The following is a 27,146-nucleotide window of genomic DNA, read 5'->3' on the forward strand; positions in this document are numbered from 1 at the left end:
ACTGGACCATCGTCATCTAGCTGTGTGCAACGATCACCTCTATCTCCCTCTAGGATTCCGCTTCCAGTGTCTCCGATTAAGCAACGCGCGGGACCCTCCCCAGTAAAAAGGCCATCTATCGGTGCTTCCAGCATTTTCGTTCCATCGAAACCCAAGTCTTCGCTATTCACACTGTCAACAGCTCTGGAGAAGCTTGCCATGCCTCCACCGAGTCGGCCGAATACGAGTTTGGGCTTCAATATCACTTCAGACAAGAATCAACACACAGGAGCAGTCCACTCAGTGGTCAAGGGCAATAATGCTCTTACCGGCTCATCAGGAACCTTTGCGAGACCGACGGCATCTTCGTTAAATCGTCATGCTACTATTTCTGGTCCTAGCCGAATCACTATGGTGGGGCGGATGAAAGATAAGAGCGGAGCACTTGGGCGTACCGCAACTGGTATCTTTGGTCCGGGTCTAGCGAAGCCATCTCTGAAGGCCAGTCGAAAGACAAGCCTACCAAGTGTTATGGCAAGTCCAGTGAAAGGTGGAGGTGGAAGTACCGTCGACGATAATCATATTACCAATACGACCGTCGATGTTTGGGGTGCGGAAGAGAATCTCGGGCAGGGGAAGCAACCCGATGTGGCAACCCCATCTGTACCGTCTGGCAGCCCCGAAGAACAGAATAAGGAGGCCGACCTCGTGATCGAAGAACTAGTAGGCCCAGCCGATAAAGGCAAGCAACCCGAGAGGTGGGACTCACGCCGTGCATCAAGCGCGTTGCATGCTTTATCGCGATCACTCTCTGCTCTCCCGAAAACTCCGCCAAAGCTAGTTGCAGTAGGCACGCGTACAGGGCTTCGATCATCGAGTAGTACGTACTATGGCGCATCAAGTGCGGGTTCAGGGTCCAAATCTGCGCAGGATATCAAGGATAGAGACAAGCCTAACGAAGGTACAGATAACGCAGCTTCGCAGCGGAATGCACCTTCAAAGAACGATGCCGCTGCTAGTCCCATGGAAGGTGGAAGCGCAGGTAATTTTGTTTTGAAAGTGTTAAAAAAATGTGCAATATTTGTGGATGTGCGGACGGATGACGGTGATGACGCGGGGAGTCTGTTCGTCGACATGTTGAGAGGGCTGGGTGCCAGAGTAAGTTAAAATATGGTGCCACTCGCTTGATTTTAAACGATTGCCTCCTTCTAGATACTTGCTCGTGTTGGGCAGAGCTGCACCCACATTGTATACAAGAGTGGTTCAGCGAGCACGCTGACGCGATATAGGTCAGCTATTTCTTATCAACATCATCTACAATCTCGTTAATTATGCGTTAGGCTTCTGAATGACCCCAAACCACTCGTCGTTGGCATCGCATGGGTGGTGGAGTGCGTTGAGCAAAGATCCAGGGTAGATGAGGCGAAGTTCAAAGTTGATCTAGAAATGGTCAACGTTGCGGGTACCAACAAGGTGTGCAGCGTCCGAGGTCGGGTTTCATACTCTCACGTCGCTCTATTTCACAGAAGCGACGTTCTATGCTTCCGAGGCATATGTCACCCGGTGCTGGGTCAAATTTCATTTCAGCCAACCCCTCATCGGAAGCTGATGATAATGAGGGACAACGACAGTCAGATGATGGCAGTGGCTCGCCAGGTACATTCCTCCTATATTTCCTTTGTTCCTGATCACTTACCCGCGGCACCTTTCAGCACAAGACGCAGATACAAGTATCAGGTCTGTCAAAGATGGAGATGACTTGCCACCGCTTGAACGTGCACGAAGGCGACGCAGCTTCCTCCCTGGCGGACAGACACGGCTAATTTAGAAGTCTAAATACAGAGTGTACAATCATTCTTGCTTGCACCCTCTTGCTCAACAATAGGACCTATTAATTTCATCTCCCATACTTTTTATTTGCCGATGTTATCGATGCTTGTCAGAGTTGAGGAAACAACTACTCTTCGTACTACGTTACTAGCCTAGGTCTGAGTTTGAAATGGACTTTTTGCACTCCCTGCACGCTTCAAGTTTAGCTTTTATTATTATTATATTCACTTTTGCAGATGCCTAAACGAAAACGCGCACAACGCCCAGCATCTGAATCGGAGGAAGATTATGCTGTCAACTCTGACAGTTCCTACGGTGAAACATCGCGTGCTAATGTGACACAGAAGGTTAGGAAGGCGCGTAAGAAGGGTCACGAGAATGATGGCTCTACTGTGGTCAACAGTATTCTAGGTCATCCAGCGTCCATGCATGTCATAAAAGCTGTTGAGCCGATGCGAATCGCCCTCCTGGAGTGGTACGACAGAGTCCGTGATGCTCGAAAAATGCCCTGGCGCAAGAAGTTTGATCCTTCGCTCGATGTCGAGGGACGTGCGCAAAGAGCATACGAGGTAATTATTTTTCTTTGAACTTTAAAAGCTGCTCAGAGTTGACTCAGGCAGATTCTTAGGTCTGGATCTCGGAAATTATGCTACAGCAGACTCAAGTCGTGACAGTAATACCGTATTATAACAAGTGGATGGCGAAGTACGTCACCGCACTTAGTTTTCTGGGTCATCTGGCCTAATTCATCTAGATTCCCTACCATCAGGGACCTTGCAGCATCTGATATTGAGACCGTCAACTCATTGTGGAAGGGGCTGGGCTACTACTCGCGTGCGGCGCGCCTGCTGAGCGGCGCCCAGAAAGCCGTCAAAGAATTACATGGTCGTTTACCTGACAACTGCAAAAGATATGGAGGCAAAGATACCGGGCATAGGTAGGTACAGCGCTGGCGCAATATCTTCTATTGCGTATAATCACTGTGTACCTGTGGTAGGTTACTTTTGCCAGAACAACCGCACTGCAGTGTCTCAATGGGTTTTAGCTTGATGGCAATGTACATCGACTCCTGAGTCGTTTCACAGCGTTACATGCACAGCCCAAGTCTAAACGAACCCTAGATGTCCTATGGGCAGGCGCCGAATCGTTCATAACACAGTCAAAGCGCCCAGGTGACATAAATCAAGCTCTGATAGAACTAGGAAGTACCGTCTGTGCAGTCCGAGATCCTGTGTGTTCGGAATGCCCCCTGCGTCTATGGTGTAAGGCATATCAGAGGACGCAATCCACAGTTAGCGTTCTAGTTCATGGAGTCCGGCTCACCTCCTAATGAATTCATTTCACAGGCATCACATACAGGTGCTATAGAAGTTGATATTGAGGAACTTTGCCTCGTTTGCGATCCTATACCATCCGATGAAGACAATGGATCTGTGACTATATATCCAATGAAAACCGTGCGCAAAAAGCCCAGAGAAGAACTTGATTCTGTGAATGTTATTGAGTGGCGATGCAGGAACAGTCGAGATCGCTGGTTTCTGCTGGTCCGCCGACCCCAAGGGGGTGAGTAAACGCTTAGCCGACATATACTTCCTGACTCTGTATGGACACAGGACTTTTAGCCGGTTTACACGAATTTCCTACACTACCTAATTTACCAGGAGCAAAGGCTTCTGCATCCAATATGGCCGAGATACCATACACACTCCTCCAGGAACTTCTCATGCATCCACCGTCCCCGCACAACAACAAGGAGCCCTTGAAGAAGTTAGCGAGCTCTAACCCATCACTGTATAATGTTCCAAAAGTAATACAAGTGACGTCCGCGGGTGATGTTGTTCACGTGTTTTCGCACATCAAGAAGACCTATCGTGTTCAGTGGGTATTACTGGAGGGAAACGAGCTTCCACAACTTCGTCCAGCTGTTTCCCCAGATCAATACGCCAGGGAAAACGGTAGTCGCGCCAAGAGCCCCAAGGGAAAGCAAAAAGTATCCGAGGTATCCGAGGTGAAACTGAATACAATTCCGCAGACATTGAGTGCTCAGTGGGTACCGCTCTCCCAAGTAGAGGATGCAAAGTAGGTATTCTCACGTCTTGTACTTATCATTGCTAATGATGCTGTGATTTCCTTCAGCATCGGTACTGGTGTTCTTAAAGCGTGGAAGCTCGTTGAGAAGCTGTGGACTGCCACACGGTGATTATATCACATCGAGCCTATCCCGGAAGCGCAAAAGTTTGTTCTATTTGATACACATCTCAACAATTAGATTCCACGCTCATCGCACAACCCACAAATCTCAAGACGGATACTGCTTACGTGGATGAACACATAACCCGAAGGGTTTGAAACATTGTGAAGCGGTAAGCTCCAAGATGCGTGCTTCAGCAAGGTCCCCGACCGTCCCCATGCTTACGTGGATGAACACATCAGCCAAAAACTAATCAGCTCGTGGAATATTATGCGGCAGAATATTCCAAGACGCATGCTTCGGCAAGGTCCCAGACCTTCTCCAGTTTCAGACCAGCGGCAGTGCTATTCCGAACCAATCAGGGTAAACCAAGGCAGTAATCGAACCTTACTCACGCAAGTCCCAGGCAGTCTTGCAATGTTCGCTCCTTTGCGTTGTGTACCAACCACATGGTCATGTCTTGCTGGTACGCACGCATATTTCCAACACCAAAGTTTGCAAGCAGAGGTTCAGGAGCCTACACGTGGGAATAAACAAAGATGGATGTAGATTAGCGGACATGACATACCACAACAACTCCCAGCTTTGAAGCTTCTGCTGCTGCCTGCTTGCGGCTGAGTTGGCCGAGTACATAGTCATCTAAAATGTGTCAGACTGCGGGAAGAATACACTATAATTTGACATACGGATGAGGACGCGGCTGTTCGGACCGAGCGCCTTGCGAAGGTTTGAAAGAATGAGCGCAGATTCATGGTCAGGCCAGTCGTGGATGATATTTCTGAGCTGCGATCACTATTAACTTTGCAGGTTGCCATCTACAGAGTTTAGCACTTACATAGTAGATGTCCTTACCCTTCACGGGCACTTGTTCGAAGAAGTTCAACTCCTCGAACTGGACTCTGTTTTCTGCCAGGGCTTCAGGGCATTCTCTCGCCCAGATCTAGATTCCATCAATTTGGTGACAAGCATATTGTCCTTCTGACTTACGCCTCTCGCCTGGACCAATGCTTCCGGAAGATCGTGGATTGTGATTTTAACGTTTTTGTGCGTTTTAGCCAACGGCAGAGAAAATGCTCCGATACCTCCTCCAACATCAACAACTGTTGAGTACTTTTCGAATGGGAAATCTATTATGAGGTTGGCACAAAATTCTCCTGTTTTTGCGTGCTCAAACACTTACGAGTCAGGACAGCGAGGGAGCCCATGATGACGTTCAGAGCTCTCATCGAGGTATGATAGGACTACTAAAGATGTCAGAATGATCATGCGAAGGAACTAAAATCCCTACCTCGCGTTGGCCGTCCTACGTGTAAATTATATGAGCAAGGCTTTATGATGAGCAATATTTAAAAACATACATGCCGCGCCATCCAGTCGAAGAACGTTCCTTCAGTTCCATTTTTGTTAATGGCGTACATCACAGGGGCAATCACTGGGTCATACGAGTACGCAATCTTCGGATCTTTGAGCGTCTCATACAAAACTGATGCTCCCATGGAAGTTGACTCCACGTGAAGCAAGATCATGTGTCTGACAGGGTTCTCGTTGAGCAGGATTAGAGACACTCGGTTGTTGGCAAAAACGTCCATGTCAACTGGCAGAGTCTGAGAAGAAATCGGACCAGGCAACAAATGGCTCCTTACCTTCATTGTAGCAACCCCTTGTGGCTAAGAGACGCATTATCCTGGCCAGTTTCTTTGGCTCGATGTTGATTTTTTTGGAGAGTTCGTTGACGTGAAGACCCTTCGGGTAGCTCAACAGAATATTTGAAATATTTTCCCGAGCAGCTACTCGCATGCAAGCATAATCATACACTTGGACAAGCTGCATGCAGTTTGGTAAGGGAAAGTAAAGTGCGGTATCATCCAGGTTCTCACGTTGATTGCAGTATGGGCAGGTGGAGCAAGTGTTGTGCATATCTGAGCACAAGCGCCTTCAAGAGTACGAATGGCACTCTTCAAAGCTACTTGGTCGACCGCATCGTCCAACGGGTGGGGTTCCGTCTGGTCGATGGCAGGTACATCACCGTACTGCTCATACAACGCGATGGCATCTCGTGCAGATGTATTGATCAGAGTCAGGAGTGCCTCGAGTTTTGCCTTGTTGGCCATCGTCGTAGTATTTGTGGGGGGCTTGCGGAAGGGTAAAAAAAAGGTGATGGAGGGGCTAAGCAAACAATTCACGAGCCTTTATATTACTTCCACAGGAGAGCGACCGAAAGCTTTAATTCTTGAAGCCTCCCCTTTTGTGACATTTGGTGCTAGCAAGAAGATAGCTGAGGGCCTAAATGCTCCCAGAAAACTGCCGGTCATCTAATTGGATAAGTTCCACACGGCTGAGTTATTACAGGGTTAACGGTGCAGATCTTCGCACAGTGTCTATCCCCATAAGGCCGCCAGACATGAGACTCACAAATTTGCTTAGCGTACGCCAGAGAAATCAACGTGCGTGAATTGTCCCTAGTTCTCCTGAGAATTGATAAGATATCGCCGAAACCCTGGAATCACAAGTAGTCTACCACCTTAGTGCCATAGGTTAAATGTTCGATCCGAAATTCCAGCAGTTGATATTATTTTCATGCAAGGCCGCGGCTATGTGTGACATTGTCTGACATGTTTGAACGGTTCTCCACAAAAAGACGCGCAAATGCTATCGAGAATATGTCAACGATAGTTTGTTGCTATCAATACTATCTGTTCTCACTGATTCAACGATAGAGATACTATTGTTGGCATTAACTCTCTGACACACAGTGTGACTGTCCGACTGGCGCAACATCTCGATGAGCGATAGCCGATTGTGTCAGATTGTGGGGCTCGAAGCCTGGCTTGAAACAGTCTGCTGACTCTGGCATTGTTGTGATCTGTTGCAGTTAGTTTTCAGGCTAACTCGGTACAGGATGTCCGACCGGTGCGCCCGCTAGCAGGTCGATGATTAATGATAAGTTTCGAGTGATTTTAGAAATTACGATTTGACACACCAAACCTGTTGAAATGTAGGCCATGGCCAAATACCACTGAAAGGACTATCACTTCCTGCCATGGAGAAAGGTGCATCAATGGTAACTTGCCAGATATCGATAATTTTAAACATGATAAGTTCGATGGCAACTGTGGCATGGGATCATGATGGTGCTGACTCAAGCGGTTAGTAGGCGGTCATTAGTCACATCACTCAGGTGAGAAGAACATGTCTGAGTCAATGAACCTTCCCACCCGATTGTCTTCAAGATCTCGTACTACCTTAGAAGTGAGTGATTATAATTAAAATGAGCTTTGTCAAGCGATCGAGTTATTATCAGTGGACAGTTTGCAGACAGTTGCTGGACAGCTCTCGCTAGGTAGGCCTCAACTTAAACCCCTCAAGCGACAGTGAGTATGTCCGTCAGAATTCAATTCGGTCGAAGTCGACCGTGACGGTGATTTCGCCTTTTCTCAACATTGATACTGGTTTATACACTGACAGAATAGATTACGACACCGCCCCGTATGCAGATTATCTGATGCCAGGTGTGCTCCAAGCTGATCTAAATGTTTAAGGGATATGCTTATGAATCGGAATCGATGGCACCCCTAGTAAACCTGTTGCGCGCGCAAGTATAGGCTTCTTACCATGTAAAGCGTGCTCTATGGACACTCCCCTGCCAGCGGATACCATTTTTTTCTTCCCAAGTTCATTGACTCACACAACTTGACTCAGCCTTGCTCTGACCAGGTAAACCATCACTGCTAAAATTCCTTCTGTATACTGCACTAATCACATTGAAGGAGGCGCTGAACGTCGAGCAATTGTCAGTACTCGCCTGTGAAAAAAAATGCGGGAGGCCTTGGCGTCAACCACTGGAGTCGAAGTCACCTTCCAGAAAGGTAAATAATATTTAGTGAGGGGCAAATCGGTGACCAAGGCAAGATGATTCTCAGCTTTGCAGACGGATCCCGAGTCGGCATTTGTTGTGTCACTGATGACCTCACTTTACTGAGTAATCTGAAGGTTTTCCCCATCATGAATGCACCGCAAAGAGCAAGAACCCTCGATTTACTCGATAAGGCTCGGTGCTTACGGCGTTGGCTCCTGTACGAAACTCTTGTTGACCCGGCATCCGTCACAGTCGGGCGTTACACATCGGTCTATGTACAAGTCATGCGCCAACAGTTGACGTCAACCTTGTGTCCCATCTGGAATAGTATTGCATTAGCTAACATCTGCTGTGGATTCCAGCACTGGCCTCAACATTTAGGACACTGGAAGCATCCAGACGAGCACAGATGTGCTTTCCGCAGACTTTCCCCGCTTCCTAAAACATCTGGTTTCGAGAGTACATACTTCGACGCCGGTTTCCCCGAACTCTGGTCAGCGATGGTCACACTGTCTTTGTAAATCGAGTCCACTTACTCTGGGCGGCGCCGAAATTGCGTTGCAGCTAAGTATGTATACAGCCTTGGGAAATGCAAGGGGTGAGCATGTCACATATTTCACTGACGTAGAAGCCCCTGGAAATTGATTTGGCTTTCTGGGTCTGGTCGTGCTTCTAACTGGTCCACGAAAATATTTCGTGGAGAGTTGCCAATCCATGCTAATCGGATATCGAGACACAGGGTCTCGTTGGATGAGTGTGCTGGATAGCACAATTGCTCTGCATTAGATCAGGGGTACTATTATGATCTCGGTATGTGAATCTCGTACAACAAGAAGCACCTTATGCTGATATCAAAGGTTTTGCAGTGAGTGTGTAGCGCCGGTGGCGGCATTCAGGCCCTATGATATCCTCGCGAGAATGTCGACAATCTGTGTTACGCATGAGGTCGTTACATATAGTACTCATCAGGACGAATCTCACCATGCGGCTAGATGGCCGAGCGGTCTAAGGCGCTGGAATCAGGATCCAGTCCGAAAGGGCGTGAGTTCGAATCTCACTCTAGTCAAATACTTTTTGTTCGTGGGGAACTAACTGTGGCACATCCGGGTAACGCGTCGAAAATACATAGATGTATGACCAAAAAAATTTATAGTGAGTAATCGGAGTAGTATTCTATGGGTGGTATAACACTGTAGGCAAAATTATCAAAGGTCTGAAGTGGTGTCAGAGTCTGGAGGCCCTTCCTTCCATTTCTCCCACATCTTCCTGCATACCGTGCTCGCGAGGACAAAGGGATCGGGCGTCCTTGCCTTTTCCCACATGCGGACAGCCAGTTCAGCATGAGCGCCCGATTCAAAACTACGTTGTAAAGTGGTCAAAACCTTGAAGGATGGTGAAAGAAGGTCGTGGATTGGTTCCAACAGGGGAGTGAGGGGAGGAGGTAGTTTAACTAAAGTAGACTCTTGCCTGGAACACATATGATTAAGCTTGATTTGCGATTAACGCCATAAGTGACTCACCATGGATGCCTGGCCTCCTGCTTAGGGAACATCTGCCCATCGACTGGATATGGCGTGCCCTCGAGCTGGATGTTGTCTCCAGCTGTAGGCGTGCCGTGAAACTGTTCCCCTGACTGTCTCTGATGCTCTGCCCAATAATCCTCCCACTGCTTCTGCACCTCGTCCTTGTGGCGCTGCCAATGATCCTGGTGGTCCAGGTCCCACATCATGAGGTCCAATCTCTCCTGCGTTGCCCATCGACTCCTACTCGTCCAGAGGTACCAGCCCTCCTCCCAATACCGTATGTCATCAGACTTGGACGATGATAAGCTATCTACATTAGGCTGGCCCTCAGGTGGAAGGGGGAAACCGTAATCTTTTTGAGCGGCTTTCTCCTTTAGCGCATCATCATGGGCGATCGCCGTTCTGACTTCATGAGCAAAGACTCTGCGGAAGCACACCGAGCGACACGTCGGTTCACGGCCTTCAGTCCGTCCGCGGGTAGTCTGAGAACAGTACGAAAAGCAGCGCTCGTCGGTCTGTGGTGAAAACTTTCCTGTAAAAGCACGGATGATGTTAAACTTGAATCTGAGGAATAAAGAAGATTGGCAGCTTGCCAGAGGGGTGCCGAGTCACCGAAATAGAGGGAAGTGGCCACATACTTGAGCGGCTTTGCGGTTCCTTGCGCGTGGTGGATTGAGTGGAAGTGTTCTGAGGTAGCTCCTTCCCAGTAGAATCCTTATTTTCCGCGTCTGGAGAGTCCATTTTGTTACTCATAGGAGAACACGGTGGAAGTCGGTTAACAAGGGCTTTGGTGCATGTCTCGCAGCCCCGCACCGGCCGGCATCTCGGTGAAATTAGGTTCGGAGTTTCAATTATGCCCATAACAGTAGTTGTCACGAAATTTTGTCTCTTCAACTGCATCGTCTGAAGATTCGCTGTCGCAGCACACGCACGGAAAGGTTTTACTTTCCTCTTTGGCTGCGGGGAAAGTCCCCGGAGAAACAGGGTTACGCCTTCTCGTTCACAATGGAAATCTCCCAGCTCTAAGAGCGCTGCGGGGAACGAGACTGGTCGGGAAGCTCGATTTACTGGATTTGTTGCCGCATCAGGCTCAGGACCAGTTCCGCTTGCCTACCCTGTTGCTTTCTTGACTCCGAGTGCTCTTTCAACTGCACGGCTATGCGAAGATATGAGCGTGGTCGTGTTTGAGTATCTTGGAAGACGGTTGGCGCTTCGTTGCTCATAGACATAGTTATGCGATTGTCGACACTGCTTCTGGCATGTCATCAACTCAATGGGGCTCACTCTCATTCGATGCGGTTTCTCGCCTTGTGGCGCTATTTTTCGAGCTTCTGAACGTTCGCCGTTCAACCCATCCGATTTTGTGCGCGGATTTTGATTATGGTAAGTAACTGCTTTGGTTTGGTTGATTTATGATGTTGGTTTTTTTCGTTGAATTTCTTCAGGGAGTTGACCTCTTTTGAGGGCGTGCTCCACAACTTGACACTGCTGATATTCTTTATTCTCTTGGAAACTTGTTTCTGATTCGTCCTTTGTCAGATGCATACCATGCGCCTTTCATCGGACAGTGGAGTTGTATAGACAACGTGTTGCAGGTCTGGCTCGTGTATTTTTATTGTCTATGTAAATTCTAGAGTTTCAGTGAAGATGATTCCTTCAAAAATTGTTCCGAATGGAGCAAAAGTTCTGCAGTAAGTACGTAGCGTCATCCAGACTTCCAGTGCAAACGGTGGTTGGTGGCTCTTTGATCGACAATCATAATGACATGAGGCAATGAATATAAATCGATATGAATCAGTCATTTCCCCTTGCTTTATAGATCTCTTGATAACGTATTCAGTGGTGGCAGATAGCAAGTACTGATGTTCAACACAAGCCTCAGAGAGACTCTTGCGCGTTACTCTGATCCATCTCAAAACCCATACGTGCAAGTCCGATCACAAGTGCGCGATTACCCTCTCTGAAGAAATACACTGACACCCTTGATCAACTTTTCAGACGCCCGAGCCGACTTTGTCGCAGCATCTGGCGCAAACGCTACATCCTGCACTTGACGTGTCCTTAGGCACTTCTTCTACCAACCAGTGGGAACCAAGATGGAAGCTAGATATTGAGGTGGTCAGTAACGGATTATTTCCTGTGGTGCCCTGTGTTATAGTGTCACAACGCAGTTTGAGCAACCCTCACAGGTGCTGGACTCTGGAGGATGTTATATCCAGGTCACCGACTTTGAGGTCAATTTATCACAATGAAAGGTTCTTATGAGTTCTGATTACCCCTGCAGGTTCCATTCCCAGTCATGCGTGCAGCAGGTTCCGCCAGAACACGCCGATTTTGTTAAGTCTTCATGCTACACAGATGAGAATTTAGGTGCCGTGCCAGCCCCCATGCACGATGCCACAACTGTGAATCACAATCGATCAATTTCCGATGTTCTACAACTGCTCTCTTCCCAGTAAGTGTTGTCATTCACGTGGAAGTCAATCTGATAGCAGTCCTAGATCCTATGTTCCCCGAAGGTTCTGGTCCAAGTAGGTGCCGCTATTCGTGTGCATACTCAATCTGACATCAGTTCTAGGCATCAATCAGACTCTGGAGCTACCGATGAAACGATCAGTGTCCCGGCTCCTGCCAGTCTTGACGTGCAGTATTCCGCATCTGGCAGTCATGTAGACCCTATCCTTACTGTCGATGAATCAGGCGCATCGTTTATGTCAGAAATATCTAGCCCGGCAATAAGAGACGCGACAACGGAGAAAGAAAAAGGGGGGACAGTTAAAGGAGAGGCAGACTCAAGAAGGGAGGCAAGGAACAGGGAGGCAAAAAAATTGGAGATGGAAAGAATGGAGGTACAGAAGATGGAGTCAGCAACCAAGGAGGTCGAGACAAAGAAAGAGCCACGCGTTTCTCCAGTCACGAATACCTCAAAACTTCTCCGAATAGAGCGCAAGCTTAACAACAAGGATCTCTTCATGGGCTGGTACAAGTCCGGGAGCTCATCAGAGCTTCGGTACCCGCGCGAGTGCATAGCACCCAAGATCGGTGATGTCTATGTCCACTCCTGCAAGAAAGAGGGAGATCCGAAGTTTCAGCTGTGGGTGCGACAGATCAGCCGTGGGATGACTATCTGGGTCAAAGCTCACATTTTCCACATACATCCCAAATTACTCGATCGCAGATTAACACTGGCAACGACAGGAGAACCTTACTGGTCGACGAGACAATCGCTTTCGGCTTTGGGAAGTCGGGAGAGAGCTGGCAAGATTGCAGAAATGATTCTGTATTGACTAGCCAGGTCACCGGCTTGGTCCTGCACACGATACTTTACATTAGTATTGATCCAGACAATAATCCCATACTACAACACTACTATCCTCAGGCTGCGGGGTCCAGTCTAGTAACCTTGTACGATTACCGTTGACTTACTACAATCTTCACTCGGTTTCCTAGGTGTAGCAATGTTGGAATGGTGACTTCATAACTAAGTTCTGAGACGTGCTACTGGCGCACGAGACGACTTGTGAAATATATCGTTTGTTGCACGTTTGTTTCAGGCAATTCGACCCCGGGATGGGTTTTTGACACATTCGAGACGTGTATTTGCCCACATGTTAAGATTGCTGGAAGCACAGCAGGGTTGTAAACCTTCGAAAAGGACGACCCGCCTCCGCCACTCTGGATATCAGTCGGACACTTCCGTTGATAAGAAAAATGCGGCACGCAAAACACTTCTCACTCCATGAGATCTGCCTTCATAACTGGACTCTGGGTCAACTGCATCTTCCAACCATCGTGGAATCATCGCGCATTCCCACAGAGGGGCAATGGTTGCTGCTTCAAAGCTGATGAGGCCAATCACTCGACCTGTATCTGCATCTGCAAGGAGTGGCACTCCGCTGAAGACCGAATCTCTTTGTACCGCTTTGATGAGCCACTCGCCAAGCTATAAAAGCATGTTCTTACTTTTCGTACCAGTATTGAATGACTCCCACTCACTTCTGCCCGTAGATTGCTCGTAAGACAGTCAGATACGGTAGAGAAAGGACATCTGTTGGGACCGATGTGTGGTGAGATGTGTCAGGCACCCAAACAATGCCATCAAGAGTATTACCGCGCTTTCGAATCTAACCTGACCACGGTCTTTTCGATCTCCTCGGAGAGAGATCTCCAGTTCTGACTGGTAGGGGTACCTTTATCTTGAGTGCATGGACAATGAGTGAGACAAGACAAATTGGGTTCTTGGCAACCTACTTTTTCATGTATTCCGCCCCAACATGATTCGACACATCAGAGTCCCATGAATAGATTCGTGGGACAGGTATCATCCTGAATGCAGTAGTGACCTCGCAAGTTGTTACCTTGGCAAAGAACGTGTCGTCTTCAATACCAGAACAGATAAGATATATTTGTAGTTACCTCCCAATCTAGCCTATCCTTTGTGAGGCTGCCCGAACACATTGACATAACATCAAAAGGGGTGCCATCTGTTAACCGCAAGATATGATCGTATACCCATACTAAAATAAGTCGTGGTCAGACGTACCTCGCGATAATCTCTATCAGTCAGCTTCTGCACCTTGCCAAGAAGTAATTTATCAACAATCCTTCAAAACTTGTCGTCGTTCGCGTTCTTTGAAGGCACATGTCTGATATATCCCAACTGATACATGAGAATTCTTTTTTGGAAAATGGGGTTGAAATGAGGTCACATTTCAAGTCGCTTTCAGTATCATGCATGGCGGTACTATTACAGGGCGGTGATACCAGTAATGCATCGAAAATTCAAAGGACGGTGTAAGATGAAGTTGAATAGACTTGGAGACCGTGGGAACACGTCAATGCATGATCTCAGATCCTGTGATATATTAATGATTCCCCGGCGGACCGATGATTTTCATTTTCCATCTCATGGTCGCGGACTATAAACGACTGGGGAAAACTCTTCAGGCGTTCTTCTTCATCCTCCTCGGTCTTGATATATGTGAAAGCATTGACTTCTTTACATTTCACTTCCCACACCAATTTTCGCGGGTCTTTAGTCATGTGGAAAGTGAAGATGTGGCAGCGCTTTGGGTCTGTGTGGATGCACGCTACAGTCATGATGCCAAGTCGTTGCTCTGTATGCTGACTGCGCTTAGCAATGGTTCGGACTCACCCATGGCGACACATGGTACAAGTACTACCAACTCTGCTTGGCTCTCTCAACGATGTACCTGATGATTGCCTGGAATGGTTTTTGGTACTTACCACATCCTCTCCTGCATGGCCTTTGTGAATCTCCACTGCCATGGGATTTGAGGAGGGGGCAATTGCAACATGTCTTCATGTCATGACTGCGACATAGGATAAGTGTACAGAATCATCACCTGGTTCCATTCATTCTAGGCTCCAAATTTACACATTTGTAAGTAAGGTGAAGCAAAGAATTCATGACTCCAAACAATCAGGCCCCACCTACATATAGAACCCCTTGAAACTCCACTCTTTTGCCTCCCCCCATCCCATGTGATCTGCCATCAAGTTCATCTGCCCCATCTAGTTCAGTGCCAGCAAAGTAGCCTTTGGACTGGGCCATATATGGTAGAGAAGTGGATTTTTGTATGGTGATCATCTGGGTGCATTATGGATGATTGGATAAGGGGAAGGAATGAGTTAGGTGGCTATGCATCCTGTGCTATGGCGCTATCTGCTGGTGGGACTGTGAGATGATTCAGAGTGTTTAGCACTGGGGATGTTGACTTGAAGGAGGCACTTGAAATTCAAGTAAGGATGACCATGTGATATCCATGATGCAATTGCCAGATGCATCCTAGAATCATTATAAGTAAGGGTTACTCAGATGCAATCAATACTTACAAGAAGAAGTCAGCTGTGAATCCTTTCTTACTCTACCCTCCAACAGTGTACATTGCCAATGATATCCAGATACATTCTTCCATTTTGCATTCAATCTCTCCTGGAATTGAGAGATCTGTTGTCTACTTATCAACGTGTGTGCAAATCTTGTCCTCATGAGCTGTGAGTGTGTCTGGATATTGTGCAATGAATTGACATGGGCCATTTGGTGCAAAGCTAGGGTCCTTGAGCACTCGAGCCAGGATTGAAAGGACATGTGTTCCTTGTTCCATTGCTGCCCTATTTGGGATCATGGGCATGTTGTCAAGCACCAGTGATGCAAACTTGGCCTCAGTTTTGTCAACATCACTAGTCACTTGAGTGACAGACAGTGGCAGTGGGAGGAACCTTCATGGATGAGTATCTCACAACACTGTCATTGCAAGACCTAATGGAGGCTCAGTGAGAGTAAGCAACTTGTCTTCTTTGCACCAATGTGACTTACCCTTGGAAAGCATGCCTTTCAAACCAAATTCTTCCCCATACTCACAATGAACCAGTGGATGCATGAGTCCATTAGCAAATTGTGACAGCATGTTTGGCTGGCTTGCTGTGTCTCTTCTAGGATTGAAGTTGTATTTGTTGGAAAACACAAATTCCTCTAAGGTTGCAGTGGCACCCTTCTCTTCGATTGCTTTGTCAAAGAAGGTTGTATAAGCCTCATAGAAGTTTTATTTTTCAAACATATCAAATGTTGGTGCTGGACAAGGTTGGGCAAGTTTCTACTTACTTTTCATCACCAAGGTGCTCAACAAAATTCTGCTGTGATAGGCTTAGGCGATGCAAATGCAGGTCTCTGATTTTTACTATCCTGTCAGTAGAATGCTTCAACCACAGGACTGCTCTCTCCCACCACATATATTGCCAGTGCTCAATGGGTTATATGACTAAACATGATCGAGCTCATCAACCAGTTCAGTCAAGGTTTCTGTGCAACTCACCTATTGAACTTCATGTGATTAAAGAAGATGTGGTATTTGGTGTGGTATTTGGTGTGGTTATCAATTAAAACATGCTGCAGAGCTTTCAGTGACTCAAGACCACATCCTGACAATCTCTGGGAACAAAGCACCATTGGTGGAGGGGATGGAGCTGGATAGAGTCTTCCAGCCTTCTTGTCGCTAAGCCTCCCCATCCCTTGTACTGTACCTCTGTGTATGGAGGCAACTGTGCATTGCACATGACACATCACCACAATTGCAAAGTCAGCAACTTTGTCCAATTGCCCATGACATCAAAACAAAATAGCAACCAACATCCCTGTTGTATGTTGGAGTGGCGTCAGGTTCAAACTCCTGTGGAGGGAATTTTGAGTTAGCACAAGTAGACTACCAAGTAAGCTTCATGACAAGATTGAAAATTGCACAGGTATCATTCACAGCCTGGAGGATGGACCACCCAAGTCTCAGCTCGATGCTGAGGCTAGTGGTGATGACACTGACATACCTTGTAGCACTGTCATTCTGGATACTTTTGGGATTGAAGGGGTTGATGTTGCAGCTGCAGACATTGGCACTGCACAACTTTGTGTCCATGATGTACAGCAGGGTGACAGGCATGGACTGGTTGCAGCAGGAGACAATAAGAATATGTATGGGCACTAGTAAACAAGCAGGAAGTTAGCATAGCAGCAAAAAAGTAGTTTTAGTGATTTTTGTGGCAGATTTTTTTGATTTCTACAATGCACCTACAGTTAGCAACCAACCCCCTGTGATACATTACACTAAGGCCTATAAAATGCATCAAGGATGCACACATCATGCACGATAGGTCCTAGGGAGAGCAATTCAATGGTGGATTGGAAATGGCATGGCTTCTGAATCTGGACTACGACAGATGGGGGCTGAGTGCACTTTCAGTGGCGTAGTATGTAAGTTGGTGCCGGTGATCGGTGAGGACAAGCTTGTCGGCGGGATGAGAATTTGATGAGGATGTCCTTGTAATTTCCTGCGTTGGTCCATATTGATGACGTCATCATTGAACGAGCCGAATTGGTAGCAGAATAAGTTGGTACTACTGCCAAGCTACTAGCACGCCCGCGTTTGCCAATCTTCGGTTTCAACATAAAATTAAACGCGTTTGTGCGTCTCTGGTGTCGCTGATAATCCAGAATCGCATATCGATATATATCTTGTCCTTTCACGCAAAGGGCTGCCACTACTAATGCTAACATGATCATGATAACGGGTGTGGTTTATAGGTACTATTATACATACTCTTGAGTATGTAACTTATTAACGTTCAGGTTGGGCTACATTTTAAGCTTAAGTTGATCTGCATGTGAAGAGACTAACCACTGCAGGGAGGCTTCAAGTTGCCAGAACTCGACTGTCTCGGAACCTCATCGCCTCCCATATTGGTAAATGAGTACCAAGTATGGGCCGGCATCAGTATGAATCTACCAGTAGGGCTGACTGAGTTTGGCTATTTTAGCCCATCTTCTAGGTTTCAGGTTACCCAACATCGAGGAGATTAAGCCCGAGCACTCAGGCTGTATAAATTGACACGACGTTATGGCTGAAACTTTCGAAACACTGAACTAGTGCGTAACCACTGATCATGCCATCGGACATCCACCTCGCTTTGTATGGCGCTGTCTTGTTCGTTCCTCTCGTCCTAGCATGGAGGTCGGCGAGCAAGAACTCAAGTCTACTGCCACTTCCACCGGGCCCCCGTTTACTTCCATTCGTGGGCAACGCTTTTGACATAGACGTTTCTCATCCTTGGCTTACATATACTAACTGGAAAGCACAACATGGTAGGCCGTCTGACCCTCCTTGCCAATGCCAAAGTTTAACATCGATGGCATGTCAGGTGATATCGTGTACTCTCGCGTACTAGGACAACATATCATTATCATCAACTCCATAGAAGTCGCCCGGCAGCTTTTGGACAAGCGTTCTGCCAAATATTCTGACCGCCCTTTCCTCCAAACAAATGAAGAGTACGTGTAGTGAACAAATACCTGCAATTTACTGAAGTGACAGGAAAGATTTGGAACCTCCTTCAATACTGCGTATCTGCCATATGGGGAGACACTCCGGATTCACCGCAAGCTTTTCCATCAGGCTTTCGGGGCAGAAGCGTCTGCGGAGTATCATGACTTATACTTTCGCAAAGCGTATGAGCTCGTCACCGATATCATTAGCGCTCCTCATATGCTCGAGAAGCACCTCGAAATGTTTGTTGATGCTCCTCAATCCGACTTTCTACATCCTCTTATGCCGGATACGTTAGGTATTCTGGTTCGCTCATCGCCACTGCGATATATGGATATGAAACCCTGCCTGGCACAGAGAGCGATCTTCTGATCCACCGCTCTCGAGAGGTTATTGATATAGTCAAGAGAGTGTTGGCCCCCTGAAAGAGCTGCGCTGCTGATGGCTTTTCCTTTCCGTACGTGTTAGACGTCGGCCATTGCAATTCGATCATTTAGCACCATGACAGTGGGCCATCTTCCTTCGTGGTTTCCAGGGGCGACAGATCGGCGTTTGGCTCCTCATTGTAGGAAACTTGTTCGTCAGATGTTGGATGAACCTTTCGAATTAGGAAAGGAGAAGATGGTATGTACCTCGGATTTTTCTGTCGATGTATTGACTGGACGCAAATATAGACGGATGACGGACGACCCTCTCTCGTGGCCAAATTCCTGAATGGGGGTGACACCTCTCCAGCACAAGAAGAGTTCATGAAAGGTGTGGCTATCAGTGGATTTGCTGGTGAGTCAACGCACGATCAAATCTACAATCAAAAATAATTTCATACCTTATATAACTTAGGTGGAATAGAGACAGTGAGATTATATAGTTGGTATCTTGACATTCACTTAACGTTTGACTTCCAAGACTGCATCATCTTTGCACTCATTCTTGCTGGCTATGCTACTCCATCCAGACGTGCAATCCCGCGCACTTACTGAAATCAATGCCGTCTGCGGAGATAACGTTCCAACCTTTGAGCACAAACCATCACTGCCTTACATTGAAGCAATTTGTCGAGAAGTTCTCAGATGGCAGCCCACCCTACCGCTAGGTCGACCACCTTGTTCTGGTTATTTGATTGATTTACTTATACTGAGCAAAGGGCTGCCACATATGACGTCTCAAGATGATGTTTACGAAGGATACTTGATTTTGAAAGGTCCGTGTTTTATTCATTGATGCACACGACTTACTCAAAGGGCATCGCAGGATCATTGGTCCTGGTAAATGAATGGTATGTGTTTTGCCTGAATACTGTCTGTTTGCAACCTGAAAAAACACTCAGGGCTATATCTCGAGACGAGAGCCTCTATCCCAATGCATCTCGATTCGATCCTCAAAGACATCTAACTGCTGAGGGTAAGTTGAAAGATGATCCTTTTGCGGGACATTTTGCCTTTGGCTATGGAAGGTGATTGTCACTTCCAAAAGTTCATTTATCCTTGCTCAATTCGATAACCCGCAGGCGTATCTGTCCAGGACGCCATTTCGCCGAGCTCTCTATGGGCTGCTATGGTTTCCATTTTGTCCACTGTTCGGATCACGAAAGCCAAAGACTCGGAAGGCAATGATATTCCAGTGGTTCCGGAGTATACTACTGGTCTCGCTATGTTAGTTGTATTTCACTGATATCTGGGTAGTGCTGATTTTTTTTGTCTGACAGTCAACCGAAACCGTTTGCTTGTGCCATCACGAGTATTAATTCGCGAAGGGAAGAACACATGAAAGCCGCGTCTCGGGTGGATTGAGACTCTTGTGGCATGCTTTGTTTATCTGATTCCGAGTCATGAGGATGCAGCACTGTTACATAGTGTGCTACTAGCCCATGTGACTTGGTGAGGTGCAAGGAGCTATGTATCAAGCTTATTTTCACAGCAAAACAAATCCTGAATCAAATATAAATGTACTTTACACATATTGCAGAGGCGGAAACTGCTGAAATATGTATAAACAAGGAAGTATGGTTGGGTGATGTGTTCGTGCTCTGAATCGTGCTCGATGTTCGTGGACACTTGCATATCTGTTTCCATTTTGAAGATAAGAAAGTTTATATCCTCTCGAGCCTGAGTGAAGAACGACGTCAGCTTCAAAACTACTACAAAGCGCAAGTACTGCATAGTAAAGTCTGTATGTATCATCTGCGGGGCACATAACTGTATGGGAGCCTTACCAACATGAGAAGAAATCGACACGAAACTCCCTCATTATTCAGACCCCTCTACTCATCTCTATATCTGTCAATGAGATATTACTCCTCTCACACATTCCGCGGAAAAGTCCGCCCTCCATTTTAAAGAGATTGGATGGTGTGTCAAATTCCTTCGAGAGGGTGTGAGCTGACAACCGCTGAAAGACGTTCAAACAACAACCCACTGCAACAAGGCCAGCATCGAGGACCAGAATCCGGTCGTACGAAATGATGGTTCGAAGTCGGTCTAAAGCATCATCTCATTACAATATTGTGCCAAGAGCAAACGTGATAGAACGCACGAGCAATGCAAAGTAGCGTGCGATTCTGGAATTCCGTTTGGATTGTGTGCTGGATCTTGTTATCAGTATCGAGATCGACAGAGGCTCTGAAATAAATCAAAATCAATATCACGCATCCAGGAGAAGAGCACACGTAACGTGGCCTCGTCAAGCACAACAACTTTGCAGTCTTTCACCAGCGCACGTGCCAGACTGAGTAGAGATCTCTCCCCAACACTGAGGTTCGCTCCCTCAATTTCAATGATGCTGTCAAGGCCGTGGCGGCTGGTGGAAGCTTGCTCGATTCTGACGTCATCAATGGAAGATGACTGATTCGAAGTGATGCTAGGGTCGAGCAGACAAGATCGTTGTAGCGCATCCCACAGCTCCGCGTCACTGTGTTGGGAGAATGGATCCAGGTTGGAGCGCATGGTCCCTGAGAATATTTAAGCACTTCAAACAAGAGCATGTAGATTTACGGCACTAACCACTAAACAGAAGAGGCTATCAAGTCCGTACATCAGTCCTTCCTGTGTTGGCTGGTGCATGGAAACTTTACGAACGTCTTGCGGGATAATAGAAATCTTGGAGCGGAGATCTTTAAGACCAATTGTAGATATATCGACACTGGAAGGGGTGAAATCCAATATTCGTCACGAGGAATGATCGACATACCCATCGACAGTGATTGAACCGCCAGACAACTCAACGATTCGAAACAGTGCGAGCATTAACGAAGATTTACCAGCACCAGTCCTGAAGGGACACCACATTAGCACATGTATGTAGCTCCGACAAACCAGCTGACCTTCCCACAACACCTATCTTTTCGCCTCCCCTGACCTTGATCGAGATTCCCCTCAATACATTGGGAAGGCCCGGCCGATATGCCATTTTAACATCATTGAATTCGACCGCGCCATGTTCGGGCCATTGCGCTGGGGCTTTCGTTCTTCAATCTCATGCGGAGCCTCTTGAGGTATCGTGTCGCCTGCGACGTACTGTACCACTGCAAGGTGTAAGTGAGATATCATAAAATTAGCGGCTCACATCGTTCCACTGCATTCATGTGATTCTGAGGTAAACGACGATTGAATAGTCTGTATTATAAGATAAGGAAAGCCTCACCTCGACGTCTGCTGTTTGTCTGGTTAACTGAGTACACGTCTGTGTCAGCAAGGCTTTGATGCAAAATTCATCATGTATACTTTGGTGGCGACATCGGGAGACTCACTGGTATACGTCAGTACCAAGCCTATCTGGGCTGCATTTATCCCGGAGACGTCGATGACCGCGAGGAGAGCAACCTAGCATTGGTTGAACATGAGATCACGGTTTGTGTCATCGAATGGACGCCTACAATGAAGACTAATATGCCTCCCATGAAGTCCAACCTTACTGCAAGCCATCTGAGGGAAGCTGATGAACCAACGACCGCCAATATATGTACAAGGTTACTTGCCTCTGGTTTGTAACCACGAGGTATAAAGCCCTGTCCTCCAGATCAACGTAGTGTCTATTGGCGATAATGAACCGCTTCATTTCTCCGTAGCTTCGGATGGTAGGAAGTCCTGTCAGAGTCTCCGAAAAGTGGGCATACAGAAGAGAGCGGAGCACAGAGTCTGATAACCAATATCAGCAGTGGCTTTCTAGGTCAGAAATACAACGACAAACCCAGGCGTTTAACCTCACGAGCACCGGCTCGATAAAACGCAGCGAAGTAGCCATAACCAAGAGCGATGAAGAACACAGCAATAACTAAACAAGCATGAGCCATATCCTTGCAAATGAGGTCTGTCCACTGACCAAAGTATGGTTCGAGGATAGAAACGATGGTGATAGAACCCATCAGGCTGGACAGCATATAGACAACTGGATCTCCATAGTCAGTCTCCGTAAGCAAAGTGTGCGGCTAACGTACGCAATCTCATTGAATCTGGATCATGCATAAGCAGCATCTCACCATGCAATGACAGGTGACTCACGTGGTAATTGATTGTCAACACCTGAACGAAAGGTTTCAGCAAAACATAACACAGCACAGATCAGTGAGACGCTGACTGTCGATATCTTTGCCAAACACGCTCAAGATTCGGCCCATAGGCTACAGAAACATAATATACATCTGTTTAGAAGCTCTCATACACAACCACTCACTGTAGTGTCGAAAAAGGACATTGACGCATGAAAGACGTTACGAACGGACCTGTGGTGCAGGTTTTGAGATGCACAAGAAGACACGATATCCATTCCGACACAACTGTATTGAGTGAGCGTACCGCCATCTGCGATGGGAACTGGCTCACAGGAAAAAAGTGAAGATCGCTTGAGCAAGTCCTAGACAGCCGTACAGCGTCTGATAGAATGAGTTTGGTCGCTCGAATTTGCTGTGCCACGATTTTAGAAAGGAAATCAAGAAGTCGATAAAAGACACTGACTTGCTCTCCCACCAAACTAGCACGTACGAGTTCAAGATCAGGCTTCCCTGCATCGCAAGGACGAAGAAAAGAAGTAGAGGACCTGTTATTGAAACGCGTCCCGCAACCAAATAGGTCCAGTACACTGTGAAACTGCCAGTTCAATCCAGGGAAAGCTTTCAGATGAGCTTGATCGTGCCTCCCCAATGTACAGATCCCGTCGTTCGCCTCTCTTTGACGATCAAGCGACCTTCGAGTTTGCCACTGCCAGTAGCCCCTTTTCTGGCATGTCCTGACTTCAACTTCACATCCTCGATGGTAATACCTGTTTGCGGAGTGACTTCCTTTGCCTGGCCTTCATTCTCCCCTGACACATGTCCACCGAACTCCAGGTCCAAACGCGCAAAGTCTCCGCTGCGGGAGATTAGTTCCTCGTAGGTCCCGCTCTCCGTAACGACGCCGTTGTTCAAGGTATAGATGTAATCTACTTGAGAGAGGAAGTGGATCGCATGCGTGACCAGAATGACGGTAATGCCATGATTTCGCAGGGCACCAACGATGACATCTTGAAATATGGATTTTCCAACGTGAGCATCCACTGAAGGCATTTGTCAGCATGATAGACATACAGACATAAGATAAACCACATTGCTCACCTGCTGAGAGCGGGTCATCAAGGATGGCAACTTCAGGGTCAAAGTACAGGGCACGAGCAAGATTGACCTGTGTGAAAGATCGAAATCGAGTCCTATCACGGAAAAATGCCACGAACTCTCTGCTTCTGGCCACCACTGAGGTTGATCCCCTTTTCTCCGATCTGAAATAGAGCATAAACAGTGTTGTCGAATTGGATCCATCCCACCATACCTCGGTCAAATCCCCATCTGGGAGCAGTTGGAGATCAGGAAGTAGACAAGTGATCTCAACAACACGCCAGTATCTGTCTTCCTCGAATCGTTGGCCAAAAGTGATATTATCGCGCTGGGGTAAAATGTTAGCTGTATTCGCTCTTCGAGAGCGGCACCATGCTAACCAACGTAGCATTCTGGATCCATGCGGTCTGTGGACAATAACCAATGCGCCCGCCAAACGAGACATGCCCGGAGACCTTCCTCATCTCTCCTATTAGACCTTGCAATAAACTGGACTGTTCATATGTCAGTAGTCGCTTCAAGAATTTCATTCGAGAAGATTACCTTGCCGCTTCCGACAGGCCCAACCACAGCGACGAGCTGACCTCGTTGGATGGTCATGGTCACATTCTTTACCTTAAAGAGGGAGGCTTCCTTTCCAGCAGTGGGCTTTTCCTTCGCCATGTCTTCCTTCTCCTTCGGTAGACTACCATTGCCGTGTGCGCCATTCTTCGAGCTCAAAGCATCACCAGAATGCTTCGCGAACGACTCCCATTCAAACGTCGCGTCCTTCACCAGAAGCGCGGGTTCTTGGTCCTTGTCGACCACAAGTGTATCTCCAGAGATAAGCTCTGCGTGAAACACGTGCGTGAGCCGCTGAATCGCACTGGATGCATCAGGGATACCCGATAGAGCGCGAGGCATGAAGAGCATTGGTTGCCGGAGAAGCTATTTATCTGTAGATTAAGTGCATGTCTATGTATACTGCGGGACATGATCTCACCTGAAACAGACTCAGTGAACTGAATATAACGGCAGCGTCGAAGTGGTGCGCTGTAAGGGTGTACGTGACGAAAGCTAGTGTAGCAGCAAGGACTGGGAGGGAAGCAGCGAGTGCTAAGCTGGGTGGATTGGATCAGCAGGCGTTGCCGTGCTATCACGATCTGGACTTACTTCGCAGAATTCGCGTGAAGAATCCGTCGGATGCCACGCAGTTCCTTCTTTCGAAGCTCGAATATTTCTAAGCAGCGTTCATGAGCGTGTTATTGATATTCTTCGACTCAGGATGCTCACTTCGAAGGAATGGGATCTCGTACGAGAAATACTTGACAACACGTATGGCCACTGTGCATCTCTTCAGCATCCTTACACGTCCCGGAAGCCCTGAGGCTACGTACCGAGTATCTCTAGCAGGACCTTGGCTCGTTGATCAGTCCATTTCATCGACCCTAAGCGAATACGATGCTGCAGTGCCATTAACCGCTGTTGAAACGGAATTATGAGGACAAATAACGAGAAACCCGCAAGCGCAGACGGCCCGAGCTAGTTTTCATGTGCCGTTAGAACAAACCGCAGCCTTCGTACTGTACAACAAACCTGGGTTAAGAGAATGATTAAGCAAACTATGATTTGAATAGGCGCGGTCCAGGCTTGAGAACAATAAGTCATCTCACAATATGAATCTAGTCCTATATACCGACCTATGTGCTAGTAGCGAGGGAGGGGCTACGGTCAGTCGACGACATGCACGTATACTTATCTATGCGACTCACAAACCACTGAGCAGCCGCATCAATCCTGCTCACGTCTGTGGAAATATGGTTGACCAGCACGGCGTTGTCAAGCTTCACACGTGCTTTGCCTGTGAGGTTCACTCCACGTTCGTAAATGCACGTTATCAGTGCGGCTCTAGCCAGTACGCCTACTACCATTGAACGCCAAAAGAACTTGAAATACATCAGCTGAACCAAGCGTGTTTTCAAATCGCAAAGTTTTACAGACCTGGTGGTTGGAGATGCTCGCCGCCAAGGTGAGCACAAAGAGCCCAACAGCCATAGCGATACCACGACCGATATTTGGAACAGGTTCTCCGGCAACAATTGCAGCGGAACGCTTCTCCACAAAATCGATGATTTTCTGCAGGGGAGGAACAAACGTCAGGTTACCACAACCAAACACAGGTTGCTATTTACCCGAAGGATTATGGGACCCATGAGCTGTGCCGTGTCGCCAAAGACCTGAATTGTGTAGTTATTTTATTTTAACAGCTGACGAGTTATGAGATAGACCCATGCCTTGAATGCACCTCCGATCCAGAACATACTGAGAAAGACATCGTTCAAAGCCCAAGTAAGACTGGCCTCTTTCCGCCCTGCGGATTCTCGCCAATGTTTCTGAAACGCTGCACGTCGCTCAGACCAAGTCGTGCCTTGTTTCCTCGAAATTGCACTCAAGGCCCAGCCGGTACGCTTGAAAAGAGATGGCCTGAGTTCTCCACTCTCAAGACGTGCATTCCAGTCGGCTGCTGCCCTAACACGCTGCTGCCATGCAGCTTCAAGTTTAGCGGCAAGGGCGGCTGACTCTCTAGATTTGTCCAGCTTATATAGATCAGACGCTTGCAACGTGCGTTGATATCCAAGAACCTGAATATATGCGTCAGAACAGTACATATTGGGATCGAGGTTCAAACAGACAATTATATCGGTTACCCAGGTGTATGTGAGCTGAGAGAAAATGGAAGCATTGACCAAAGGCGTCAGCTGTAGATCGCTATGTTGTTAGGAGAATCCTTTAGAAAATTAGTTCGCGTACTGCTGCATCCTCCAGAGACGGGAGAGCTGGAGGTGGTGGGTCCTTAGGTAACCTGATCGTGGCTCGATGATGGACCTTACTTGCAAAATAACTTCGCTTACCACAACTGCCACCATTTTTGACGAAATTTGGTATACTCCTCACCAGTATCGAGCTGAAGGTGCAAAGGTCGAAGAAGGTTGACTGCGTTGGCCTCCCCGATGTCTTCCTTTTCGCCCTGCAAAGATTCTTCTGACCGTTGAGAAGTCATACGGAAAGAGACTGGAACAGCAGATACTGGACCAGATAAACGACTGTTTGTTGGAACGGGCTGGGAGATGACCTGCAAAGGCGTCAAGGAGCCTCGTGGTCAGCGGTTGTGGGCTCGATGTATTGGGTTATGGTAGATAATTCACATTCAATATTCAGATCAAGCTATTATACTTAGCTAAGCTTCGGGTCTACTGCACAATCTGGGCTCCATATCGTCAACTGACCAGAAAAAGGTTATTCTCATACGCATACCGTGATGATGCGCAGGGCACAGGCTCGCAGACTGGTCTTGAGTACTTGGGAGTCAGTA

General features: G+C 47.4%; 9 protein-coding genes and 1 non-coding gene across 10 annotated transcripts; 5 read left to right on the forward strand and 5 right to left on the reverse strand.

Moving 5' to 3' along the window:
• Positions 1-390: 390 nt before the first annotated feature.
• On the forward strand, positions 391-1,807 carry BJ212DRAFT_1446503 (uncharacterized protein; the record flags this gene model as incomplete). The annotated part of the gene is made up of 5 exons (XM_041338256.1): positions 391-1,137; positions 1,192-1,268; positions 1,320-1,452; positions 1,506-1,635; positions 1,692-1,807. The coding sequence occupies 5 exons, from the start codon at positions 391-393 to the stop codon at positions 1,805-1,807; spliced, it is 1,203 nt and encodes a 400-aa protein (XP_041194020.1).
• A 238-nt stretch (positions 1,808-2,045) lies between these two features.
• Positions 2,046-4,009, forward strand: BJ212DRAFT_1446504 (DNA glycosylase; the record flags this gene model as incomplete). The annotated part of the gene is made up of 8 exons (XM_041338257.1): positions 2,046-2,378; positions 2,438-2,514; positions 2,564-2,694; positions 2,720-2,802; positions 2,855-3,100; positions 3,156-3,372; positions 3,423-3,888; positions 3,946-4,009. 8 exons carry the CDS (start codon positions 2,046-2,048, stop codon positions 4,007-4,009), a joined length of 1,617 nt encoding a protein of 538 aa, XP_041194021.1.
• Positions 4,010-4,268: 259 nt separating this feature from the next.
• On the reverse strand, positions 4,269-6,111 carry BJ212DRAFT_1479784 (S-adenosyl-L-methionine-dependent methyltransferase; the record flags this gene model as incomplete). The annotated part of the gene is made up of 11 exons (XM_041339951.1): positions 4,269-4,344; positions 4,396-4,517; positions 4,569-4,639; positions 4,687-4,783; positions 4,836-4,940; positions 4,988-5,127; positions 5,181-5,241; positions 5,289-5,303; positions 5,359-5,594; positions 5,644-5,824; positions 5,878-6,111. 11 exons carry the CDS (start codon positions 6,109-6,111, stop codon positions 4,269-4,271), a joined length of 1,338 nt encoding a protein of 445 aa, XP_041194022.1.
• Positions 6,112-8,842: 2,731 nt separating this feature from the next.
• BJ212DRAFT_t48 lies at positions 8,843-8,922 on the forward strand. Its single transcript has one exon. It is a non-coding gene; the product is annotated as a tRNA-Leu (tRNA).
• On the reverse strand, positions 8,881-10,176 carry BJ212DRAFT_1347938 (uncharacterized protein). Its single transcript, XM_041335390.1, has 3 exons — positions 9,973-10,176; positions 9,377-9,911; positions 8,881-9,323 (listed from the first exon to the last, which is right to left on the reverse strand). Exons 1-3 carry the CDS (start codon positions 10,130-10,132, stop codon positions 9,062-9,064), a joined length of 957 nt encoding a protein of 318 aa, XP_041194023.1. The 5' UTR covers positions 10,133-10,176; the 3' UTR covers positions 8,881-9,061.
• A 926-nt stretch (positions 10,177-11,102) lies between these two features.
• BJ212DRAFT_1347943 (uncharacterized protein) lies at positions 11,103-12,850 on the forward strand. Its single transcript, XM_041335391.1, has 6 exons — positions 11,103-11,322; positions 11,378-11,497; positions 11,551-11,598; positions 11,677-11,834; positions 11,881-11,910; positions 11,958-12,850. The coding sequence occupies exons 1-6, from the start codon at positions 11,242-11,244 to the stop codon at positions 12,664-12,666; spliced, it is 1,146 nt and encodes a 381-aa protein (XP_041194024.1). The 5' UTR covers positions 11,103-11,241; the 3' UTR covers positions 12,667-12,850.
• A 211-nt stretch (positions 12,851-13,061) lies between these two features.
• Positions 13,062-14,207, reverse strand: BJ212DRAFT_1587058 (uncharacterized protein; the record flags this gene model as incomplete). The annotated part of the gene is made up of 6 exons (XM_041342396.1): positions 14,089-14,207; positions 13,923-14,025; positions 13,796-13,863; positions 13,631-13,737; positions 13,376-13,427; positions 13,062-13,322 (listed from the first exon to the last, which is right to left on the reverse strand). The coding sequence occupies exons 3-6, from the start codon at positions 13,841-13,843 to the stop codon at positions 13,062-13,064; spliced, it is 468 nt and encodes a 155-aa protein (XP_041194025.1). The 5' UTR covers positions 13,844-13,863; positions 13,923-14,025; positions 14,089-14,207.
• A 1,754-nt stretch (positions 14,208-15,961) lies between these two features.
• BJ212DRAFT_1587059 (uncharacterized protein) lies at positions 15,962-17,095 on the reverse strand (the record flags this gene model as incomplete). The annotated part of the gene is made up of 4 exons (XM_041342397.1): positions 16,721-17,095; positions 16,216-16,425; positions 16,005-16,085; positions 15,962-15,974 (listed from the first exon to the last, which is right to left on the reverse strand). Exons 1-4 carry the CDS (start codon positions 16,831-16,833, stop codon positions 15,962-15,964), a joined length of 417 nt encoding a protein of 138 aa, XP_041194026.1. The 5' UTR covers positions 16,834-17,095.
• Positions 17,096-17,833: 738 nt separating this feature from the next.
• On the forward strand, positions 17,834-20,003 carry BJ212DRAFT_1446507 (cytochrome P450; the record flags this gene model as incomplete). Its single annotated transcript, XM_041338258.1, has 15 exons — positions 17,834-17,901; positions 17,923-18,032; positions 18,089-18,218; positions 18,267-18,455; positions 18,512-18,602; positions 18,625-18,670; positions 18,722-18,837; positions 18,888-18,993; positions 19,054-19,067; positions 19,120-19,306; positions 19,358-19,414; positions 19,465-19,489; positions 19,541-19,666; positions 19,752-19,865; positions 19,919-20,003. 15 exons carry the CDS (start codon positions 17,834-17,836, stop codon positions 20,001-20,003), a joined length of 1,464 nt encoding a protein of 487 aa, XP_041194027.1.
• Positions 20,004-20,463: 460 nt separating this feature from the next.
• On the reverse strand, positions 20,464-26,834 carry BJ212DRAFT_1446508 (ABC protein; the record flags this gene model as incomplete). Its single annotated transcript, XM_041338259.1, has 35 exons — positions 20,464-20,574; positions 20,629-20,690; positions 20,746-20,831; positions 20,884-21,160; positions 21,213-21,228; positions 21,288-21,351; positions 21,400-21,480; positions 21,533-21,668; positions 21,775-21,799; positions 21,853-21,905; positions 21,959-22,031; positions 22,085-22,133; positions 22,187-22,346; positions 22,389-22,482; positions 22,882-22,984; positions 23,031-23,111; positions 23,163-23,286; positions 23,392-23,739; positions 23,798-23,864; positions 23,914-23,958; positions 24,009-24,122; positions 24,175-24,288; positions 24,338-24,721; positions 24,777-24,894; positions 24,947-25,013; positions 25,067-25,117; positions 25,171-25,315; positions 25,370-25,441; positions 25,546-25,719; positions 25,775-25,909; positions 25,966-26,010; positions 26,068-26,415; positions 26,467-26,532; positions 26,585-26,636; positions 26,686-26,834. The coding sequence occupies 35 exons, from the start codon at positions 26,832-26,834 to the stop codon at positions 20,464-20,466; spliced, it is 4,089 nt and encodes a 1,362-aa protein (XP_041194028.1).
• Positions 26,835-27,146: the final 312 nt, after the last annotated feature.

Source organism: Suillus subaureus, assembly GCF_016647635.1.
Source record: "Suillus subaureus strain MN1 chromosome Unknown BJ212scaffold_12, whole genome shotgun sequence".
Taxonomy (NCBI): Eukaryota; Fungi; Basidiomycota; class Agaricomycetes; order Boletales; family Suillaceae; genus Suillus; species Suillus subaureus.

Coding starts and splice junctions, on each gene's coding strand:
- BJ212DRAFT_1347938 (XM_041335390.1), bottom strand. CDS start 10,132: ATGAGTAACAAAATGGACTCTCCAGACGCGGAAAATAAGGATTCTACT. Junction 9,912..9,972: donor GGTGACTCGGCACCCCTCTG/GCAAGCTGCCAA, acceptor GTGCTTTTACAG/GAAAGTTTTCACCACAGACC. Junction 9,324..9,376: donor CAGGAGGCCAGGCATCCATG/GTGAGTCACTTA, acceptor TATGTGTTCCAG/GCAAGAGTCTACTTTAGTTA.
- BJ212DRAFT_1347943 (XM_041335391.1), top strand. CDS start 11,242: ATGTTCAACACAAGCCTCAGAGAGACTCTTGCGCGTTACTCTGATCCA. Junction 11,498..11,550: donor GGAAGCTAGATATTGAGGTG/GTCAGTAACGGA, acceptor GTCACAACGCAG/TTTGAGCAACCCTCACAGGT. Junction 11,599..11,676: donor CTGGAGGATGTTATATCCAG/GTCACCGACTTT, acceptor TTCCATTCCCAG/TCATGCGTGCAGCAGGTTCC.